General features: G+C 41.6%; 1 protein-coding gene across 28 annotated transcripts in view; it reads right to left on the bottom strand.

The window, feature by feature from the left end:
- Nucleotides 1–22211, bottom strand: part of KIF1B (kinesin family member 1B) — a 150801-nt gene that overhangs the window by 115247 nt on the left and 13343 nt on the right. For all 28 annotated transcript variants that reach the window (XM_066375033.1, XM_066375007.1, XM_066375012.1 and 25 more), the window contains exon 2: nucleotides 16349–16535. In XM_066375033.1, the coding sequence (XP_066231130.1) occupies nucleotides 16349–16454 (106 nt within the window). In that variant the 5' untranslated portion in view covers nucleotides 16455–16535. The remainder of the gene's footprint in view (nucleotides 1–16348; nucleotides 16536–22211) is intronic.

The raw sequence follows: 22211 nt of genomic DNA, 5'->3' as shown, positions 1-22211 counted from the left end.
GTGGATCCCGGTCGGGCGTATGCGGGAGTCTGTCTGACTGTCTCTCCCTGTTTCCAGCTTCAGAAAAATTAAAAAAAAAAAAAAAAAAAGTATACTGCTCACAAAAATTAGGGGATATTTTATCGCTTCATATTCATTTTGAAATATCCCCTAATTTTTATGAGTGGTATATATTACATCTCTTGAGCCTGACCTGTGGTGGCGCAGTGGATAAAGTGTTGACTTGGAACGCAGAGGTTGATGGTTCGAAACCCCAGGATTGCCTGGTCAACGCACATATGGGAGTTGATGCTTCCTGCTCCTCCCCCCTTCTCTTTCTCTTTCTCCCTCTTTCTCTTTAAAATGAATAAATAAAATCTTAAAAATAAAGTATTATGTCTCTTGATCCAAAACTGAATTTTATTCTATAATATGACCCAATATTTAATAATCAATATTTGAGTTGACATAGAAAATATTTCTAGGATATTTTCAAAGGAAATAGAATACTGTAGAGGCTTTAATCTAAACCCACCCTAATGATCCAATATTATTGTCGAGTACACCTGTAACTTGGGCACATAAACTCTGTAAACCTCAATTTTCTTATCTGTAAACTGAGTACAATAATAGCAATGCTTAATTTTATACATAGATTCCAAGTTGTGAGGATTAATGGTTAATCCATATCTAGAGTTTTAGCTCAGGGCTTAGCACAAAGTAAATGTTCAAAACATTCTTTCTTTAACAAATATTTGAGTTTCTATCATGCCCCAGACCTGAAGGAACCTGAAGGAAGTGAAAAGCAGACCCTGACTTCAAGGACCTTACATTCTAATAAGGAAGATAATTAACTAATAAAGAGAAGATAAAAGGTAACAATAGGAGTGGTGATTTTAGATATAACTGAGCAGGTTGCCTGCCACCTCTGAGAAGGTGATATTTAAGCAGGGATCTGAATGACATTGGAGGAACAGGTAAGACCACCAGTGTAACCAGAGGGGTAAACAATGATGAGATGTGAAATCAGCTAGCCAGAAGCCAAATTCTATTGGTCCTTGTGGCTAAAGTGAGGACTTAATTTTATCCTAAAAGTGATAGAAAGCAAGGAAGGATTTTAAGCAGAGGGGTAACATAATTTAATTTACATTTCTAAAACATGACTCTAGCTACTGCATAAGAACAAGAAAAGAAACTGAGAGAGAGGAGGGTACTGTAGTGTTGACTTGGACTAGAGCAGAAAGTAACTGGCTTCAAGATAGAGTGTGAAGGCAGAGATGACAGGACTTACTGATGAATTACAGATGGCCTGTAAGAAAAAGAGGAGGCAAGAGGACTCAAATATTTTCGATCTCAGAAACTAAAAGAATGAGTAAGAATGAAGGAAGAACCACCTTAGGTGGGCAAGGAGGAAAAAAAATAATTCTGTTGAGGTACTTCTTAGGCTTTCAAGTAGAGTTAACAGCTGGACAGACAAGCCTAGAGTTCTACAGAGAGGTCCAGGCTAGAGAAATAAATGTGGAAGTCATCATCATCTAATGACATTCACAGCCTCGAGCCTGGATGAAATCACTAAGGGAGTCTGTCTCCCCTGGAAACAGAGAAGAGCTCAAAGAAAAGAGACAAAGTCCTGGTTTACTTTTAACATAGGGAGGCGAGAAAGAACAGAGAATGGCAGTGAGTAAGAAGGCAATCAGGAGAGCAGAGTCCTGAGGGCCACAGGACGAAATGTTCCAAAGAGAAAGACAAGCTGTATTAGCTACTATTATTACAATGCTTATTATCATAACCATCTTCTGGATTCCCTAGAGGAAGAAGTCTTTGTTCAGGCTCCCTCCTGACTTCCTCAATAACTCCCTCTGCTCACCCTCATCGCTGGGCCTTGGCTTCCTATCGCTGTTCTGATCTTGTCTATTCTTGATACTGTTTTCTTAAGTTCTACTTCATAAATCAGAAAGGCAGCTTCAAAATTGAAGATCTTACTGTATCTTTTCTCAAGTCCAAAGGGCAGATGATCCCACATGTATCCTCTCCATATACCTTTACACCTTTCCTCTTTTATCGTCAAACGTCTTATTTCTCATGCTATAGCTGTCACTACCTTAGGTGAGCTGAAGAGTGAAGAACAGGACAGTATCTTCCATGTAAAGGCTTACCTGAAGACCCTTACTCAAGATAAACAAAAATGCCTGTAAAAGAACTATCATAAATGTCCCATAGCTTTTAGTTTACTCATGAACCAAAAGACCATTTTCTCTTTCTTGAGATCCCTTCAAGTCAAAATTAGCCTTACAAAAGTCCATTAAGTAGCTGAATTTTACCCTTTTTTCCATGCCTTCTTTACTAACTTTGTTACTTCTGCATACAGATGCAGAAATAATGTTTTAATTACTAAGCCCTAGAAAATAAGGCAGTCAAAACAAATTTTCTACTTAAAAGCCTCCTCTTCTCCAAAATAATTCTGTTTATCTAATAATATCTCAAAGTCTCTATGTAGCAATTATATGGTTGTTGGCAAACTACTAAAGATTTTGCTGCAACTATAATTAACATATCAGAGTGTCAACACTATTACTTTCTATTAACATTTCTACCATAGCATGTTTGGGGTTTCTTAAAAATCCCAGTTACATCTTCAGCACAAACTTACTCTTCTAAAATCCTCCTATACCCAAAATTAAGGAAAATGGAATAGCCCTGGCTGGGTAGTTCAGTTGGTTAGAGTTATCCTGATACACCAAGGTTGTGGGTTCAATCCCTGGTCAGGGCACATACAAGAATCAACCAATGAATGCATAAATAAGTGAAACAACAAATTGTTGTTTCTCTCTCTCTCCCCTCTCTCTAAAATTAATAAACAAAAAAAAAAGAAATAAAAATAGCACATAATAAAAGCATTTTGTACATCACTTATATTTCAAAACCATAAAACCAAAACCCATAAGCACCCTCTACTCAGAATAATTTATTTCCAGAAATATACATATTAAAGTGGTAAAATAGCCTGACCAGGCGGTGGCGCAGTAGATAGAGCGTTGGACTGGGATGCGGAGGACCCAGGTTTGAGACCCTGAGGTCGCCAGCTTCAGCGAGGGCTCATCTGGTTTGAGCAAAGCTCACCAGCTTGGACCCAAGGTTGCTGGCTTGAACAAGGGGTTACTTGGTCTGCTGAAGGCCCACGGTCAAGGCACATATGAGAAAGCAATCAATGAACAACTAATGTGTCGCAACGAAAAACTGATGATTGATGCTTCTCATCTCTCTCTGTTCCTGTCTGTCTGGGGTCCCTATCTATCCCTCTCTCTGACTCTCTCTCTGTCTCTGTAAAAAATAAAAAATAAATAAAGTGGTAAAGTATATTGCCATAAGGTAGATTTGAACAAAAGACCCATAATTATAACATTACTTAATCATTTAAAGTAACAAACTTAGATTCCAAATCTTATAAACAAGATAAATGTACTATATGTGTTCACTATATACTTAATACCTTTGTATTAAAAATAAATATACAATAGGGAAAAAAACTACCAAGTCTATAGTGTCACATGGTCATTACTTGGGTATAAAATAAATATGCAAGCTATAATAAACATTAAATATACTCAGTTAACAATAATTCTGCTCTTCCTAAGCAAATTTTGAATGATTTTGATAGGAGATCATTTAGAAGGCCTCGCTCTCATTCAATCTGAGTGGAACAAAAACTGCCAAAACTAATATTAATATCCTTTTAATTCATAATTTCCCTGCATCAAGAAAGAACATTAAAATAAATTTTAATCTAATAGTTAAATCCAAAGTAGATATAGATATTCAGTATCACTACACAGAATGGTAAACAGTAATTATTTTGAGGGGCAGTCTATATATATAGCACAGAGGTTAAGAGTGAGGGCTCCAGAACCAGCCAGCATGAGTTCACTTTCCAGTTCTCCCAATTCCTAGATGTATGACCGCAGGCAGGTAAGCCAACATCTACCCTCTCGTCCGTGAATGGGGAAAATAAAAGGAAATATCTGCCACAGGACTGCTGTGAGAATTAAATGAGTTAAAATATGAAAGTGCCTAATTGTGCCTGGCAGGCTTAAGTGTTCATTATTGTTGTTGTTGTTGTTAATTACTAATCAAGCTCCCCCCACACACACACACTAAAAGGCAATAAAAAAGTAAAAGCTGCTATTGTTTTTCCCTTCATCCATTTTGCCTCTTCAAGTTTATTCAGTTAAAAAGGAACTCTTTGGTATCAGACCAGAACAATGTCACAGGAAAATAGTAAATGTAGTTAAGTCATTTCCTCATTTAGGTAGCTTCTGCTAATTCCAGCCACCGTTTTCTGTTCTGTGGAAGGCCACAACAGAAAGGCCTTCCCAGCCACTCTTACCTTTCCTGACTCTACCCCCTCAATTATTTACACGTCTCGCTTCAATGCTTTCATTAACAGTCATCACACTAAGATAAGACTAAAAACTCTGAGACTTTGACAGCCTCCCAGCCTATGCTTAATGAATAACAAAAATATAATGACCTATAGATGCTTTCAAAAACCTAATTTCAGTCCTGGCCGGTTGGCTCAGTGGTAAGCATCAGCCCAAAGCATGGATGTCCCAGGTTCAATTACCATCAGGGCACACCAGAGAAGCAACCATCTGCTTCTCCACTCCTCCTCCTCCCTCTTCTCTCTCTTTTTCTCTCTTTCCCTCCCGCAGCCATGGCTCAACTGGAGAGCCCTAGGCACTGAGAATGGCTCCGTGGAGCCTCTGCCTCAGGTGCTAAAAATAGCTCTGTTGCGAGCATGGCCCAATATGGGCAGAACATTGGCCCCAGATGGGGGTTGCTAAGTGGATTCCAGTCAGGGCGCATGTGGGAATTCGTCTCTCTGTCTCCCCTCTCACTTGGAAAACAAGAAAAAAGAAAAAAAAACCCTAATTTCATATTTCTTATTTCTATCAACTCTATGTATACACAGCATTCATCCCTTAACAACACAACTAAGAACAGTTTTTAGCTCACCAGAAATGTTCTCCGTAAAATAAGCACAATTTCCTGTACTACCAGAAATTAAATCTATGAATACCTACCTACACTTCGCTTACCTTACGACCAAAGTAGCTTCCATTACAGCACTTCACACTTCACTGGGCAACTACCAAAAGTGATCAGCACCATGTTACTTGCATGGCCCTTTAAGAATGAACTCCCAAAACATCTCGAGAATTGTAAAAAAGGCATTGAAAAGCCAAACAAAACTAAGCATTGTTGCTTTCCCTATGAAAAATACAAGAGCACGTAGAAAGGCCGCACACAGCAGTCAGAATTTTAACTAAGGCAACCTCAAAAGTCTAGAACGATAAGCTGCAGAGCAGCAATGAAAGAAGACTAGCTTTCTACTACATTTTATTCAGTCGTCTCTCTCTGCTGCTTTGGAATCTAGATGTGAAAACAACTTATTTAGGTAACTGAAATTTAAATTATACCCTGTAATAAAAAGCAACTGCAAACACACAATAATAAAAGCCTCTTCCAATTTAGTGATAGATTCAATTGTTTCTGTCTTTAAATATACATATAGTCCCACTGAGTGTCACAATTTGTGTACCAAAACAAACCACAAAAAAACAATTTAACAAATGATTTTTCAAATACCGTCCTATGAGGTATACCTGATTTCATGTGATCCTCACAACAACCCTGTACTCTGGGCTAGTAGTCTGGGGAGGCAGGAGTAACACCATTCAATAAACGAAGAGCCTAGGGCTCAAATGTCTAACAATAGAGGATGAGCTACATAAGATACATCGCAAATATAGTAGAATATCATACAGCCACTAAAGTCATGTTCTTGAAGAATACTTAAGACATAGGAACATGTCCCTCCCTGTCTCTCTCTCTCTCTCAAAAAAAATTAAGTCCATTCAATCCATCTTTTTTTTTTTTTTTTTTTTTTTTTTTTGCATTTTTCTGAAGCTGGAAACAGGGAGAGACAGTCAGACAGACTCCCGCATGTGCCCGACTGGGATCCACCCGGCACGCCCACCATGGGGCGATGCTCTGCCCACCAGGGGGCGACGCTCTGCCCACCAGGGGGCGATGCTCTGCCCATCCTGGGCGTCACCATGTTGCGACCAGAGCCACTCTAGCGCCTGAGGCACAGGCCACAGAGCCATCCCCAGCGCCCGGGCCATCTTTGCTCCAGTGGAGCCTTGGCTGCTGGAGGGGAAGAGAGAGACAGAGAGGAAGGCGCGGCGGAGGGGTGGAGAAGCAAATGAGCGCTTCTCCTGTGTGCCCTGGCCGGAAATCGAACCCGGGTCCTCCGCACGCTAGGCCGACGCTCTACCGCTGAGCCAACCGGCCAGGGCCCATTCAATCCATCTTTATACTGACTTGTGACATGTTATTAAAAGTATGCGATACATGACTTGTCACATTATTAAATTTTAGAACTCACATGTCACAAGAATATAATATTTAGGGTAATTTCCAAATTTTCTAGCATCTAACTCCATGCAATCGCCTTTCTGTACTTTAGGCACTATTTGAGATGGTACATCTAAATCACTATGGAATTTTGGCCCTAGCCTGGTAGTTTAGTGGATAGTGTCGTCACAGCCTAACGAGGTTGCGGGTTCAACCAGGTTCAACCCTAGTCAGGGCACATACGAGAAGCAATCAGTGAGTACACAACTAAATGCAACAATTAAGTGAAACAAACTGATGCTTCTCTCTCTCCCTTCTTCTCTTTCTCCTTCTCTTCCCCTCCTCTCAAATCAATAGAAAACTTTTTTAAATAAATAAAAAGTCACTATAGCCCTGGTGGGGTAGCTTGGTTAGTTAGAGCATCATCTAGAAACACACAGGTTGTTGGTTTGATCCCCACATACTGGAACAGATCAATGTTCCTGTTTCTCTCTCTCTCTCACACCATTCCTCTTTCTCTAAAATCAATAAAATAAACATTAAAAAATAAATAAGTAGGCCCTGGCCGGTTGGCTCAGTGGTAGAGCGTCGGCCTGGCGTGCAGGGGACCCGGGTTCGATTCCCGGCCAGGGCACACAGGAGAAGCGCCCATCTGCTTCTCCACCCCTCCCCCTCTCCTTCCTCTCTGTCTCTCTCTTCCTCTCCCACAGCCAAGGCTCCATTGGAGCAAAGATGGCCCAGGCTCTGGGGATGGCTCCTTGGCCTCTGCCCCAGGCGCTAGAGTGGCTCTGGTTGCAACAGAGCGACGCCCCAGAGGGGCAGAGCATCGCCCCCTGGTGGGCAGAGCATCGCCCCCTGGTGGGCATGCCGGGTAGATCCCAGTCGGGCACATGCGGGAGTCTGTCTGACTGTCTCCCCGTTTCCAGCTTCAGAAAAATACAAAAAATAAATAAATAAATAAGTAAATCACTATGGAACTTTGAATGTTCACTATTCAGAAACACTATAGATTTTGATGTCTGTTCTGAATAGTAAAACCTGTGATTCCACCAAAAAAATTTCTGTAACATAAAACGTATTAGATATATTCTTCCCCTTTAAATAACTATAAAGATTATTTTTAAAATTGTTATCTTTGATTGAGTAATCCCTATTTTAATATTTTTTTGCTCAGAAAATGATCAGAAAATGTACTCAAGCACTTTTTTTCCAGAATGTTTATCACAGTGTTATATGAAATAGAAGTGGGAAAAAACCCAACAAAGTTAGTTAAGTAATTATGATATATTCACATTAGGGAAAATTTTTTTTTTTTTTTACAGAGACAGAGAGAGAGACAGATAGGGACAGACAGACAGGAAGAGAGAGAGATGAGAAGCATCCATCATTAGTTTTTTGTTGCGACACCTTAGTTGTTCATTGATTGCTTTCTCATATGTGCCTTGACCGTGGGCCTTCAGCAGTCCGAGTAACCCCTTGCTCAAAACAGGGGACTTGGGTTCAAGCTGGTGACCTCGGGGTCTCAAACCTGGGTCCTCCGCATCCCAGTCCAACGCTCTATCCACTGCGCCACCACCTGGTCAGGCACAATAGGGAATTTTTTATGTCACTAAAAGTTATGGGCCCTAGCTGGCTGGCTCAGTGGTAGAGCATCAGCCCAGCATGTGGATGTCCTGGGTTCGATTCCTGGTCAGGTCACACAGAAGCACCCATCTGCTTCTCGACCCCTCCCCCTCTTGCTTCTCTCTCTCTCTTCCCCTCCTTCAGCCATGGCTCAATTGGAGTGAGTTGGCCCCGGGTGCTGAGGATGGTGTTAAGAAAAGCTCGGTTACTGATCAATGGAGCAACACCACAGATAAGCAGAGCGTTGCCCCTCAGTGGATTTCTGGGTGGATCTTGGTCAGGGCACATGTGGGAGTCTGTCTCTCTGCCTCCCCTCCTCTCACTGAATAAAAATAAAATAAAATAATAAAGTAAAATAAAATAAAGCAATGTAGAAAATACTTAATTACATTAAAAATACCATATTTAAAAAGGGAAAAAAGCAATTTACAAGTATATATAATGACCCAATTATGTAATAAATATTTTATTTATTTAGTTTTATTTTATTTTATTTTATTTTTTTGAAGTTGGAAATGGGGAAGCAGTCAGACAGACTCCCGCAAGCGCCCGACTGTAATCCACCCAGCATGCCTACCAGGGGGCGATGTTCTGCCCATCTGGGGCATTGCTCTGTCACAACCAGAGCCATTCTAGTGCCTGAGGCAGAGGCCACAGATCCATCCTCAGCCCCCGGGCCATCTTAGCTCCAGTGGAGCCTTGGCTGCAGGAGGAGGGGAAGAGAGAAACAGAAGAAGGAGAGGGGAAGAGGTGGAGAAGCAGATGGACGCCTCTCCTGTGTGCCTTGTCCGGGAATCAAACCTGGGACTCCTGCATACCAGGCTGACACTCTACCACTGAGCCAACCGGCCAGGGCCCTAAATATTTTTAATATGTGAGGGTACAAGGCAAAGATGAGAGAACTTTCTCTGAGTAGTAAGATTAGGAATGATTTTGCTTTCTCTGATACATACTTTCTGAGTTTTTCATTTGTCAACTGCTTTTGTCAGAATAAAGAATATTACATGTTCTTTAAATTTTAGAAATGATTGATTTATAGTATTTATGGATATACTGAATATGTTTAATAAATTTTTCTGAGACAGGTTAGGAAGGTAGCACTTGCACTAAGAGAGCTAACAAATTATCATCTGTTAGTGGTTTTCTCCTTCAGTAAAGGTATTAAACTATGATGCAGATCAATGGAGCAAAACTGCTACTAGGGAAAACACCAGAGGATAATGACTCAATAAGAGTCAGCAAAGTTGCCTGACCAGGCGGTGGCGCAGTGGATAGAGCGTCGGTCTGGAATATGGAGGACCCAGGTTTGAGAACCCAAGGTCGCCAGCTTGAGTGTGAGCTCATCTGGTTTGAGCAAAGCTCACCAGCTTGAGCCCAAGGTCGCTGGCTTGGGCAAGGGGTTACTCGGTGTGCTGTAGCCCCCCTGGTCAAGGCATATATGAGAAAGCAATCAAAGAACAATTCAAGTGCCACAACAAAAAACTGATGATTGATGCTTCTCATCTCTCTCCGTTCCTGTCTGTCTGTCCCTATCTATCCCTCTCTCTGACTCTTGCTCTATCTCTGTAAAAAAAAAAAAAAGAAAGAAAGAAAAAAGAATCCTCCTTTGTTCATCGAAGCAACCAGAAGACACATCATCCTTAGTTGCTCTCAGATCCAGAGCAACTGGATATATAATTCACAGCAGATACTTGTGAAATACTGCAAAATCTGCAAAAGATCATGCTTTCAAAGGTGGTACAGTGGATAGTGTGTCGAACTGGGACGCAGAGCACCAAGGTTCAAAACCCGGAGACTACTGGCTTGAGTGCAGGCTCATCCTGCTTGAGCATGGGATTGCTGGCTGGGATCATAGACATAACCCTATGGCAGGGGTCCCCAAACTTTTTACACAGGGGGCCAGTTCACTGTCTCTCAGACCGTTGGAGGGCCGGACTATAAAAAAAATTATGAACAAATTCCTATGCACACTGCACATATCTTATTTTAAAGTAAAAAAAACAAAACGAGAACAAATACAATATTTAAAATAAAGAACAAGTAAATTTAAATCAACAAACTGACCAATATTTCAATGGGAACTATGCTCCTCTCACTGACCACCAATGAAAGAGGTACCCTTCCAGAAGTGCAGCGGGGGCTGGATAAATGGCCTCAGGGGGCCGCATGTGGCCCGCGGGCCGTAGTTTGGGGACCCCTGCCCTATGGTCACTGGCTTGAGCCTAAAGGTCACTGGCTTGAGCAAGGGGTCACTCACTCTGCTATAGGCCCCCCATCAAGGCACATATGAGAAAGCAATCAATGAACAACTAAGGAGCTGCAAAGAAGAATTGATGCTTCTCATCTCTCTCCCTTCCTGTCTGTCTGTACCTATCTGTCCCTCTCTCTGTTTCTGTCACACACAAAAAAACCAAAAAAACACCATTCTGTTTTGTCCATCCAACCAACCAAACAACCAACCAACCCATTATTGACAAATACTGGAAGTCATCTGCACTCAGGAGTCAAGCAGATGGGAAGAAGCAGAAGAGTTTAGATGATATACTTATAACTCACAAAAACAATTTTATTTATTTATTGATTTGAGAGAAAGAGAGGAAGGGGAGAGACACATAGACAGACATCAGTTTTTGTTGTTCTGCTTATTTATGCATTCATTGGTTGATTCTTATAGGCGCCCTTATCAGGGATGGAATCCACAACCTTGGTGTATGGGGATGACACTCTAACCAACTGAGCTAACCGGCCAGGGCAACCATTTTATTTTCATCACAAACCAAAATATTTTGCTATGACAATCCAAAGTAACCAAATGCAATAAAAGTTTTAAAACACTAGAAAACAAAAAGAAATATACCTAATATCTCATCTAGAAGATGGTGCCCTTCTTTTTTTTTTTTTTTTTTACAGGGACAGAGAGAGAGTCAGAGAGAGGGATAGATAGGGACAGACAGACAGGAACGGAGAGAGATGAGAAGCATCAATCATCAGTTTTTTTCATTGTGACACCTTAGTTGTTCATTGATTGCTTTCTCATATGTGTCTTGACCATGGGCCTTCAGCAGACCGAGTAACCCCTTGCTCTTACTCGAGCCAGCGACCTTGAGTCCAAGCTGGTGACCTTTTTGCTCAAACCAGATGAGCCTACACTCAAGCTGGCGACCTCGGGGTCTCGAACCTGGGTCCTCTGCATCCCAGTCTGATGCTCTATCCACTGCGCCACCACCTGGTCAGGCAAGACGGTGCCCTTCTTTTTTTTTTTCTTTTTTTTTTTTTTTTCATTTTTCTGAAGCTGGAAACAGGGAGAGACAGACAGACTCCCGCATGCGCCCGACCGGGATCCACCCGGCACGCCCACCATGGGGCAACGCTCTGTCCACCAGGGGGCGATGCTCTGCCCATCCTGGGCGTCGCCATGTTGTGACCAGAGCCACTCTAGCGCCTGAGGCAGAGGCCACAGAGCCATCCCCAGCGCCCGGGCCATCTTTGCTCCAATGGAGCCTCGGCTGCGGGAGGGGAAGAGAGAGACAGAGAGGAAAGCGCGGCGGAGGGGTGGAGAAGCAAATGGGCGCTTCTCCTGTGTGCCCTGGCCGGGAATCGAACCCGGGTCCTCCGCACGCTAGGCCGACGCTCTACCGCTGAGCCAACGGGCCAGGGCCAAGACGGTGCCCTTCTTTAGGATCCTAAACTTTACCCCAGTAGTAAGAAATACAGGGACACATTCCAGAATGTCAGTTTAGTAATTTGCAACATGAGAAGACATGAAATACTGAATAATATTGTGTCAGATCTAGAAGAAAAGACAAAGTATGTTTTGGATCTAAGGAAATGGAAGGCAAAGGCTGTTTTAAAACAGGGGGCAGAGGAGGATCTGTATGTAGAAAGATCCGCAGCAAAGTCAGTGGCCAGCAGCAGACAGGCCTGTGCTAAAGAAGGGGCCTCAAGGCCGACAGGCTTCCCCAACCCGGACCCTGAGGGACAACCTCCCTAAAGAGAGAGATGGCCCCTGACAGTGTGAGACCCTCCCTTCATGTACCCATTCCAAAAATCGTTCTAAAGGACAACACTGGTTACAACCAATTCCAACTGACTAAATAGTACCATTACAGGGGCAACTTTACTTCCCACCTCCAAAACACACACACACACACACACACACACACACACACACACACACACACACACACTGCAACAGCCCTAAGTCCTGACTCTGCAGGAAGGGTGCTGCTGGTACTCATGATGATCTCAATATGTTTTATTGACCTCTTCTTCCTTTGCTGTATAAGTCTCTTTATCTTCTTACTATTTACCTTCTCACATTCCCAAGTCACTGAGTACCATTTAATCAATGTGGACTTGTAACGTAAAAACTAAACATTCCTGTTTTTGGAAAAAGAAATGGGGGGGGAGTGGCCAGAAGGCTTCAGAAAGAGAGAACAGGAGGCAAACTTCATGGATTGTCCCTACCCCTGGTCACTCATAAAGACAGGCATGGGTACACTCATCTCTACTTGCAAGATTAAGACTTGTTTTTTTTTCTTTTTCTTTTATACTTTTTAAATTATTCAGTAAATATATAGTAGATATGTTCATAAAATATATGTAGAGTATAAACAATAACACAAAAACCCTCATACTCTCCAGCCAGTTACAAAGCATGAGTCCTGATACGCAGAAGTCCATCCACGGACCGCAGGAAAAGAAAGCCAAACTAAAGTGCAAGTAAGAATTAGGTTAAACTAATGGACATTGAGAAAAAAAAAACTAAAGACTAACAGGAAAAGATGAGAATGCAAAATTCTAACCATTTAACCAAACAGAAAAAACGAAAATTCACCAAAATGCAGGCGGAGGCTATGGTAAGGAGGTAACCAGACCAAAAAATGCTTCCAAAGTGGGAGAAACTTGGAATATGATGGGATATTATTAAACAAAGACATTTGTGTATGTACTCGGGTCTCAAAAATGTCAAGGTGAGTAACATTTGTCTGTGCCATGGAAAATATTCCCTCTGAGGCCAGAAAGTGCTTAAATGAAACTGCTACTACTCAGTTTTCAGATCTGGCATATCCCTAAAGTACCCTTCACCCTCTTCTACTTTTTCATAAAAGCTCTTATGGCAGGAACATTCCATGGCATTCCATCTGCAATCAGCTATAATCCCTGTGAGCAGCAGTCCGGGCCAGCCTGCCAGCATAGCAGTCCTTTAATATAGAGAACACGTGGCTACAGCAAATTCATTTCATTTTTTTCAACTATTCTAAGTTCAAAATGCATGCTTCCTCCCAATCTTAAGTCCAATGCTTAAAAAAAATAAAGCCATAAATATTTTCTAAACATATAGCAAGTGGCTCACTTAAAATTTCTCACGTAAAAATTATTTGGGTTACTATTAGTCAAATTACTAATAAATTACCATATAAATAAAAAACAGAAATAGAAAATATTAGTAGAAAATCAAAAATGCCAAAAATCCTAGAGCAAAAAGTCTGTCATACAATCAGATAACTGGCTTTCCAAGAATAAACACCATTCAAGGAACCAAAATTAACGCACTCCCTCTGAGCCAGGACAAAGTAAGTATTTAGCTAGAAAACTAGCCCTACTTTTTCCAAGGCTGATTCAGCTAATGAGGACTTTTGTTTCAGCAGACTAATGCTAATTTAAAAGTCAAGATTTCTCCTGCTGAACGTTGATGGGTGAGAGGCAATCTGTTATAGCTAGATGAAGGTCAGGAATACCAATATCTAGTCATAAAATTAGTAAGCTCTAATAAGCTATAATTCTAAAATTTTCCCCAAACATACTGGATGTTTAGTTTAAATTCTACTTATTCCTCAAGGTCTAACTGATATAACCTATCATCTATTAATCTTACATGTGTCCTTGGTCAAATTCACATCTGCACTTTTTTTTTCCTTCCCTTCTGAGTGAGAGGAAGGAAGATAGACAGATTCCCGCATACGCCCAGACCAGGATCCACCTGGCAACTCCCATCTGGGTCCATGCTCACAATGGAGATATTTTTAGCACCTGAGGCAGAGGCTCCATGGAGCCATCCTTAGCACTCAGGGCAATGCACTCAAACCAATCAAGTTATGGCTGTGAGAGAGGAAGAGAGAGAGAGAGAGAGAGAGAGTGAGTGAGGGAGAGAGAGAGGGAGAGAGAGAGAGGGAGAGAGAGAGAGGTGGAGAAGCAGATGGCCGCTTCTCCTCTGTGCCCTCACCGGGAATCGAACCCAGGACATCCATACACTGGGCCAACGCTCTACCAGGGGTCCCCAAACTTTTTACACAGGGGGCCAATTCACTGTCCCTCAGACCGTTGGAGGGCCGCCACATACAGTGCTCCTCTCACTGACCACCAATGAAAGAGGTACCCCTTCCAGAAGTGCAGGGGGGGGGACGGATAAATGGCCCCAGGGGGCCACATGCGGCCCGCGGGCCGTAGTTTGGGGACGCCTGCCTACCCACTGAGCTACCAGCCTGGGTCTAGTTTATATTTTTTAATCTTTTTCTTTAACTTCATCATTTTTTTTTTCAATTGTATTGATTTTAAAGAGAGAGGAAGGGAGAGAGGGAGAAAGAGACAAGAACATTGCTCTGCTCCTGTATGTGCCCTGACCAGGGGCTGAACCAGCAACCTCTGTGCTTCGGGACGATGCTCTAACCAACTAGGCTATCCCACCAGGGCATATCCTTTCTTTTAAAAGACAGATTGTTACAAGTCCTATTTACCAAATTCAGAGAAGTATATAAGCAATAGAAAGTTCAACGTTGTACATGAGCAAACAAAAAAAAAAGGGTCAAACTCATAGTATAGAATGGTGGTTACCAGAGGCTGGGAGAGGGGGCTTGGGGTGAGAGGATATGATCAAAAGACATAAACTTTCATTTATAAGATGAATAAGCTCTGAAAACCTACTGTGAAGCATAGTGACTATAGTTATTAATAATGTGTTGCTTAAAGTTTGTTAAGAGTAAATCTCCAGTGTTCTCACTACACAGACATAAAAAGTTAACTATGAGAAATGATAGGCCCTTGCCAGTTGGCTCAGTGGTAGAGTATCGGCTCGGCATGTGGAAGTTCCAGAGTCAATTCCCAGTCAGGGCACACAGAAGAAGTGACCATCTGCTTCTCTACCCCTTCCCCTCCCCCTTTCTCTCTCTCTTCTCCCACAGCCATGGTTTGAAAGGTTCGAGCAAGTTGGCTCCAGGCACTGAAGATGGCTCTATGGCCTTGCCTCAGGTGCTGAAATAGCTCAGTTGCTAAGCAACAGAGCACTAGTCCCAGATAGGCAGAGCAACACCCTGTAGGGGGCTTGCAGGGTGGATTTCACTCAGGGTACATGCACGGGTCTGTTTTTCTGCCTCACCGTCTCTATCAATTAATTTTAAAAAAAAGAAGTGATAGATATGTTAATTAGTGATAGATATGTTAATGATTGTGGTAATCATTTAACAATGTAAATATTTATCAAAATCATATTGAAGACCTTAAAAATACAGGGTGGAGCAAAAGTAGGTTTATAGTTGTGCATACATAAAATAGTTTATTCCTGTATTATTATTTATTATATTACTTTTCATATAAACAATTGTAAATCTACTTTTGTCTTGCCATGTATATAACTTGATTACCCACTGACAGAATCCTTAACTCAACAATGTCAAGTGGCCCACAATAGATGAGATCAGAATGAATGATTTCTCCAACTACTCAGCATTAACTCGTGTCTGAAAGACCTACAATTCTGCTTTATCACAAAGCTATAGGTTTCAAGATGGTAGAACCTACCACTATTTTCAGTAATAATCTGTCTATATTCATATCAAGTAATAAATGCAAGCAGAAAAGAAATCATTGTAAGTCATTTTTCACCTAAGCATTTATATAGAGAAGTAAGCTCTGAAGCAATTACTAATAATTTTAGTAATAACTTACAAGTTTACTAGATATAATAGCTGTATCTGTTGTTCAACTCAATGAACCACTGTAAAAGTTTTAAGACTATCTTAGCAAGCTCAAGTGCTATTCAAAATCAAGTATATTTCATGTCATCACTTACTAAAAATCACTGCTTACATGCTGGTTATCAGTAAGATATCAACTTAATAACACTAACTAAATTAGTTCAGTCCTCCAGGGTCTTCTCAATTGTCAAGAACAAAATAAATAGTGCATATGTATATTTGCAACAGAAAATATCACAGAGGAAAGCATTCAATGGATCATTCAAAGTGGTAATACCCAAATGTTCATTTATTCTAATCACAGCAGAAAAAATAGGAAAGTGAGGTATAACTGATAGAAAACAACATGTACTTACTGGTCGAGTTGCCTTGCATCTGAATGATGCACTTGGACTCTTTGCTGGTCTCTCGAGAATTGAAAGGCCGCACACGGACAGCCACCTTCACTGAGGCTCCCGACATTCTGATGGTCTTGTTATATACGTATATATGCAGTCCAGAAATAAAGAATCAAATCTTCTTTTGAACTTATATTCAAGTTTCCTTTAAAAAAAAATTCCATAGAACTAGTGAGAATAAAGAAAGCTTGGGCTAACTTGAGCACAAGAGTTACTATCATATAGGTTAGTACTATTTCTGCTTCCATTTCTAAAAACCTTATTCCTTATCTTCTCTTTAACAATCTTACATTCTTGCCTGAATGGTGGTGGCACAGTGGATAATGCATCAACCTAGAATACTGAGGACCCAGGTTCAAAACCCCAAGGTCACTGGCTTGAGTGCGGGCTCACCAGCTTAAGCACAGGTTCACCAGCTTGAGTGTGGGATCATAGACATGCCCCAATGGTCGCTGGCTTCAGCCAAAGGTCGCTGGCTTAAGCAAGAGGTCACTGGCTTGGCTGAACCCCTAGTCAAGGCACATATGGGAAGCAATCAATGAACAACTAAAGTGTCACAACTAGGAGTTGATGCTTCTCATCTCTCTCCCTTCCTATCGGTCTTCCTCCCCCCCCCCTCACTAAAAGTAATAATAAAAAATGTTATATTCTCAACATTAAATTATCAAACAGAAAATTAAGATCTGCTGGCCAGGTAGCTGGTTAGAGCGTCAGCTGGTTAGAGTGTCATCCTGATTAGGCCATGGTTGTGGGTTCAATCCCGGTCAGGGCACATACAAGAACCAACCAATGAATGAGTAAATGGAACAACAAAACAATGTTTTTTCTCTCTCTCTTTCTCTTTCCCTCTCTAAAAATCAATATTTAAAATTTTTTTTTAACTTAAAAAAAAAAGAAAATTAAGACTGACATTTGTTTTCCTATTCCATTTTCTCTTTACCGTACCTACAAAGTCCCTAAACTTAGTAATAAAAAAGATAACTGCATAGTAAGAGGCATCTATCTTGCTGTTCCTCCTAATCAATCTTCAGTAATAGGTGAAAAACACAAAACACTTATTTGTTAGCTAGAGTTCTTTACACAAGTAAGTTCCCATCTGCAAAATGACTTATTACTTTAAAGAAATGCGTTGAATTTTCTATATTTTAATTACAGCTTGAAACATTCAGTTATAATGACGTATAATAAAACAGCAAAGCTAGCTCCTTTAATTTCTAAGTGTTCAGCGATTCCTTTTACTGAGATGAACCCTCTCACATGTATCTCATCTGACCCTCACTACCACCCTCAACACAACTCTGATGTGCCCTGACTCATGGCAGAATCAAATCATTGCATTTTACTACTGAAATGAAGCCACAAGAAAAAAATGTGAACATTTTTTCAGAGGAGTCATTTCCCTCCCAAAAGAACAAAACAAACACTATTCTGTCCCACATAAGTAATTTCCACAAGAAAATGCATATCTCAATCTGTACTCTATACATTATATAAACATCTTCAAAATCCAAACAAAAGAAAAAAATAAAAAAGAAAAGTACTTTTGAGTCCAAGTATCAGGGAACCCCAACAGAACTTAAATGTGACCAATCTTTCCTCACATAATCAAGCAGAGATTAGAAATGCTAACCTCCAGTTGCACAACTACAAATGTTTTCCACCAAAAAATGCATAAATAAATAAATGAAAATTAAAACCAAATGCTAAAAAGCTACTCTCTACCTCATTACCTATCTTATTTTCTGAACAGCATTATCACTATTTGAAATTCTTCTTTTTTGAAACATGTCTACTGTCCGTCTCTCACACCACCACAATGTTCAGAGATCTTGTTTGCTAGCACTTAGAATAGTATCTGAAAGAGAGAGACAGGGAGAGAGATAAGCAGCATCAATTCTTCGTTGCGTCTTCGTTGTTCATTAATTGCTTCTCACACATGCCTTGACCAGGGGCTCCAGTTAAGCCAGTGACCCCTTGCTCAAGCCAGCAACCATGGCATCATGGCAATGATCCCACCCTCAAGCCAAATGAGTTTGCACTCAAGCCGGCAACCTCAGGGTTTTGAACCTGGGACCTCAGTGTCCCAGGTCAATGCTCTATCCACTGTGCCACCACTAGTCAGACAACTCCACTGCAATATTTACCTTTTCAAAGCATGACTTTACATTTCACTTCCAAACTCAAGAACTTTCTCTCTATCCCCAACGCTTACAAAATCAAGGCCAAACTCAAGGTACTCTGTGTTCTAGTCAAGCTCCTTTACCATCCCACCCACATGTTCTCTCACACCTAATAATTTCTCCCCTATAATGGGCATATGAATTTTTCATTTTCTCCTCTATCTGAGAGCTCGGCTCCAGTCTTACCTCTTCCAAACGGCCACCCAAACGTTCCAGGAATCACTGGTATTTCCTGCAGCATTTATAGCCCCAAACGCATTGTGAGAATACCACTATTATTTTACATGACTTCATTCTATCTTGTATTGTTAATAGCTTCCCAAAATGAAACTCCTATTCTCTCCAAAATATCTTTGAACTTGAGCTTCTTGAAAAAATGCCTATTTCCAAGTCTGGACAAGAAATTTCAAGTTGATTTTGGAACATGTTAGTGTGATCACTAGCAAGAAATCTATCAAAGATGAATAAGTCACTGCAGAAGACGCAGAAGCTACTTAAAGGGGCTCCTAATGGCCAAAGATGAGATAATTAAAATGTAAAAATACATACATACATACTGCAAATGTATTGAAAAACATCAAATATATAAATTCATCAGTTTATAATGACAAATTTTAAAAACTTCATTATTCTGAAGACTGGCAAGTAAAACAAAAGAATTGAGGACATATTCAATTTGTATATCCTGTATAAACTATACTCCAGGTTAGCCAGAGTCAATGTGGGCAAGTACTTTTGTGTGTGTGTGTGTGTATTTTTCCAAAGCCAGAAACTGGGAGGCAGTCAGACAGACTCCCTCATGCGCCCAACCGGGATCCACCCGACAGGCCCACCAGGAGGTGATGCTCTGCCCATCCGGGGCGTCGCTCTGTTGCGACCAGAGCCACTCGAGCACCTGAGGCAGAGGCCACAGATCCATCCTCAGCGCCCGGGCAAACTTTGCTCCAATGGAGCCTTGGCTTTGGGAGGGGAAGAGAGAGACAGAGAGGAAGGAGAGGGGGAGGGGTGGAGAAGCAGATGGGCGCTTCTCCTGTGTGCCCTGGCCGGGAATCGAACCCGGGACTCCTGCACGCCAGGCCGACGCTCCACCACTGAGCCAACTGGCCAGGGCCTCAATGTGGGCAAGTTGTTTACGGAAAAATTCCAGCTAATGAATGTAGAAAAAAATGAAAGAATTGGAATGTCACCATTTTCCAGTCCTACTGAGATAAAGGCTCTCTGCAACATTCATCACTAACTGCTAAAAAAGCCTTAGATGAAAGGTTAGTTGATGTGGGGACATTACCATGTATGGATTAGGCTGACAACATCTGAATCAAACTTAACATTACAAACAGTGGGACACCTACGTGGTTTATGCCTCTTAATGTGCTACAAGAAGAACACAGCACCACCTATTAAGTATTCTTATCCCATGTCCTTAAAAAAATACTGAACAGAATCAGCTTCAGATCTAACTACCAGTTTACAGGACATATAGGGAGCAAAGAAACAATTTAAATGCACCTAAAAGATGCAATCATTTGATTTCTGGCCAGGGCACACAGGAAAAGTGCCCATCTGATTCTCCACCCTTCCCCCTCTCCTTTCTTTCTATCTCTCTCTTTTCCCTTCCCTCAGCCAAGGCTCCATTGGAGCAAAGTTGGCCTGGATTCTGAGGACGGCTCCATGGCCTCCACCTCAGGCACTAGAATGGTTCCTGTTGCAACGGAGCAATGCCCCAGATGGACAAAGCACTGCCCCCCCTAGTGGGCATGCCGGGTGGATCCTGGTCGGGCGCATGTGGGAATCTCTGCCTCCCCGCTTCTCACTTCAGAAAAAAAAAAAAAGATGCTACCAGCCAAACCTAGATTATAGAAAACAGACCAAGTCACCAGTTTCTTCAAATAACATAACTGGGGGCAGGAAGCATAATAGAAGAGACTTGTGTTAGTTGTCAACCAAATGCAATGACCTTTTTAATTTAAAAAAATCTATAAATATACTTTTTTTCTTTTTTTGGATAATGATAGAAGTCTAAACATAGACTGGGTATCAGATGATATTAAGGGATTTGTTAGGGGAAGACAGAAGAAACAAGCTTGCCAAAATGTCAACCATTATTGAATATTGTAGATATTTACATTTAAAAAACAAATCTTTCTTTTGTGTTCTACCCATGGCCTACCAAGGTTAAGAATGATGCTGCCTGCCTGACCAGGTGGTGGTGCAGTAAATAGCACTGAACTGGGATGCAGAGGATCCAGGTTCAAAACCCCGAGGTCACTGGCTTGAACGCAGGCTCATCCAGCTTGAGTGTGGGATCGCTGGCTTGAGCATGGGATCGTAGACATGACCCATGGTCTCTGGCTTGAGCCCAAATGTCACTGGCTTGAAGTTCAAGGTTGGTGGCTTGAGCCCAAGATCGCTGGCTTGAGCAAGGGGTCACTCAGTCTGTTGTAGCCCCCCGGTCAAGGCACGTATGAGAAAGCAATCAATGAACAACTACAGAGCCACAATGAAGAATTGATGCTTCTCATCTCTCTACCTTCCTGTCCCTATCTGTCCCTCTCTGTCTGTCACAGAAAAAAAAAAAAAAAAAAGAATGCTGCTGACTGACATGCAAACAGACAGCAGAGGCTGAAATTTCCTTGCTAGGTTTCAGATATAAAATACTATGCATTTTCAACTAGGAACCAAAACACCAACATCAGTAATACTTAACGTTCCCATATATACACTTTTGAATATACAGTAAGTCCAACTTCTCTACCTAGCAGCTATCCTGCCAGCATTTCATTCATCCTAACCCAACCAAAGTCAAAGTCTCTCTCCACCTTCTCCAAACAGCACAGGCTCTTCCACCTCTTTTCTTTCTTTCTTACCTTTTTACTTTTTGAGAGAGACAGGGACAGAGAGAAAGAAACATTGGGCTGCTCCTGTATGTGTCCTGACCAGAAAATTTAACCGGCAACCTCCACACTCCAGGATGACACTCCAACCAACTGAGCTATCTGGCCAGGGCTTAATTTTTATTGCTTTTTAGAAAGACAGGGGAGCCTGACCTGTGGTGGCGCAGTAAAGCATCGACCTGGAAATGCTGAGGTCGCCGGTTCGAAACCCTGGGCTTGCCTGGTCAGGGCACATATGGGAGTTGATGCTTCCAGCTCCTCCCCCCTTATCTCTCTCTGTCTCTCCCTCTCCTCTCTAAAATGAATAAATAAAAATTTTTAAAAAAAAAAAAAAAGAAAGACAGGGGAAGGAAAGGAGAGAGAGAGAGGAGGAGGAGGAGGGGGAGGAGGAAGGGAAGCATTTGCTCTTCCACTCAGTCATGCATTTTTTGGTTGCTTCCAGTGTGTGCCCTGACTGGGGATTGAACCTGCAACCTTATTGTTCCAGGATGACACTCAACCAACTGAGCTAAGCGGCCAGAACCTCACCTCTTTTCTGTTTCTTTTGATGTTCTCACCATTCTCCTATTCCCACAGAGGTCAAACAGCTTGCTTCCTCTATCCATCTAATCAACCGCCAAATTACATGACTTCTACATATAAAATCTCTATTTCAACCATCACCATTCCTTACTTCAATACTTCTCACTGAAGACCGTTAACCTTAACCACTTTCTTTCTTCCTCTTAACCAACTGTTTACCACGCAATG

Source organism: Saccopteryx leptura, chromosome 3 (assembly GCF_036850995.1).
Source record: "Saccopteryx leptura isolate mSacLep1 chromosome 3, mSacLep1_pri_phased_curated, whole genome shotgun sequence".
Lineage (NCBI taxonomy): Eukaryota > Metazoa > Chordata > Mammalia > Chiroptera > Emballonuridae > Saccopteryx > Saccopteryx leptura.
The sequence above is the reverse complement of the archived record's forward strand: the minus strand, read 5'-3'. Positions and strand labels throughout refer to the sequence as shown.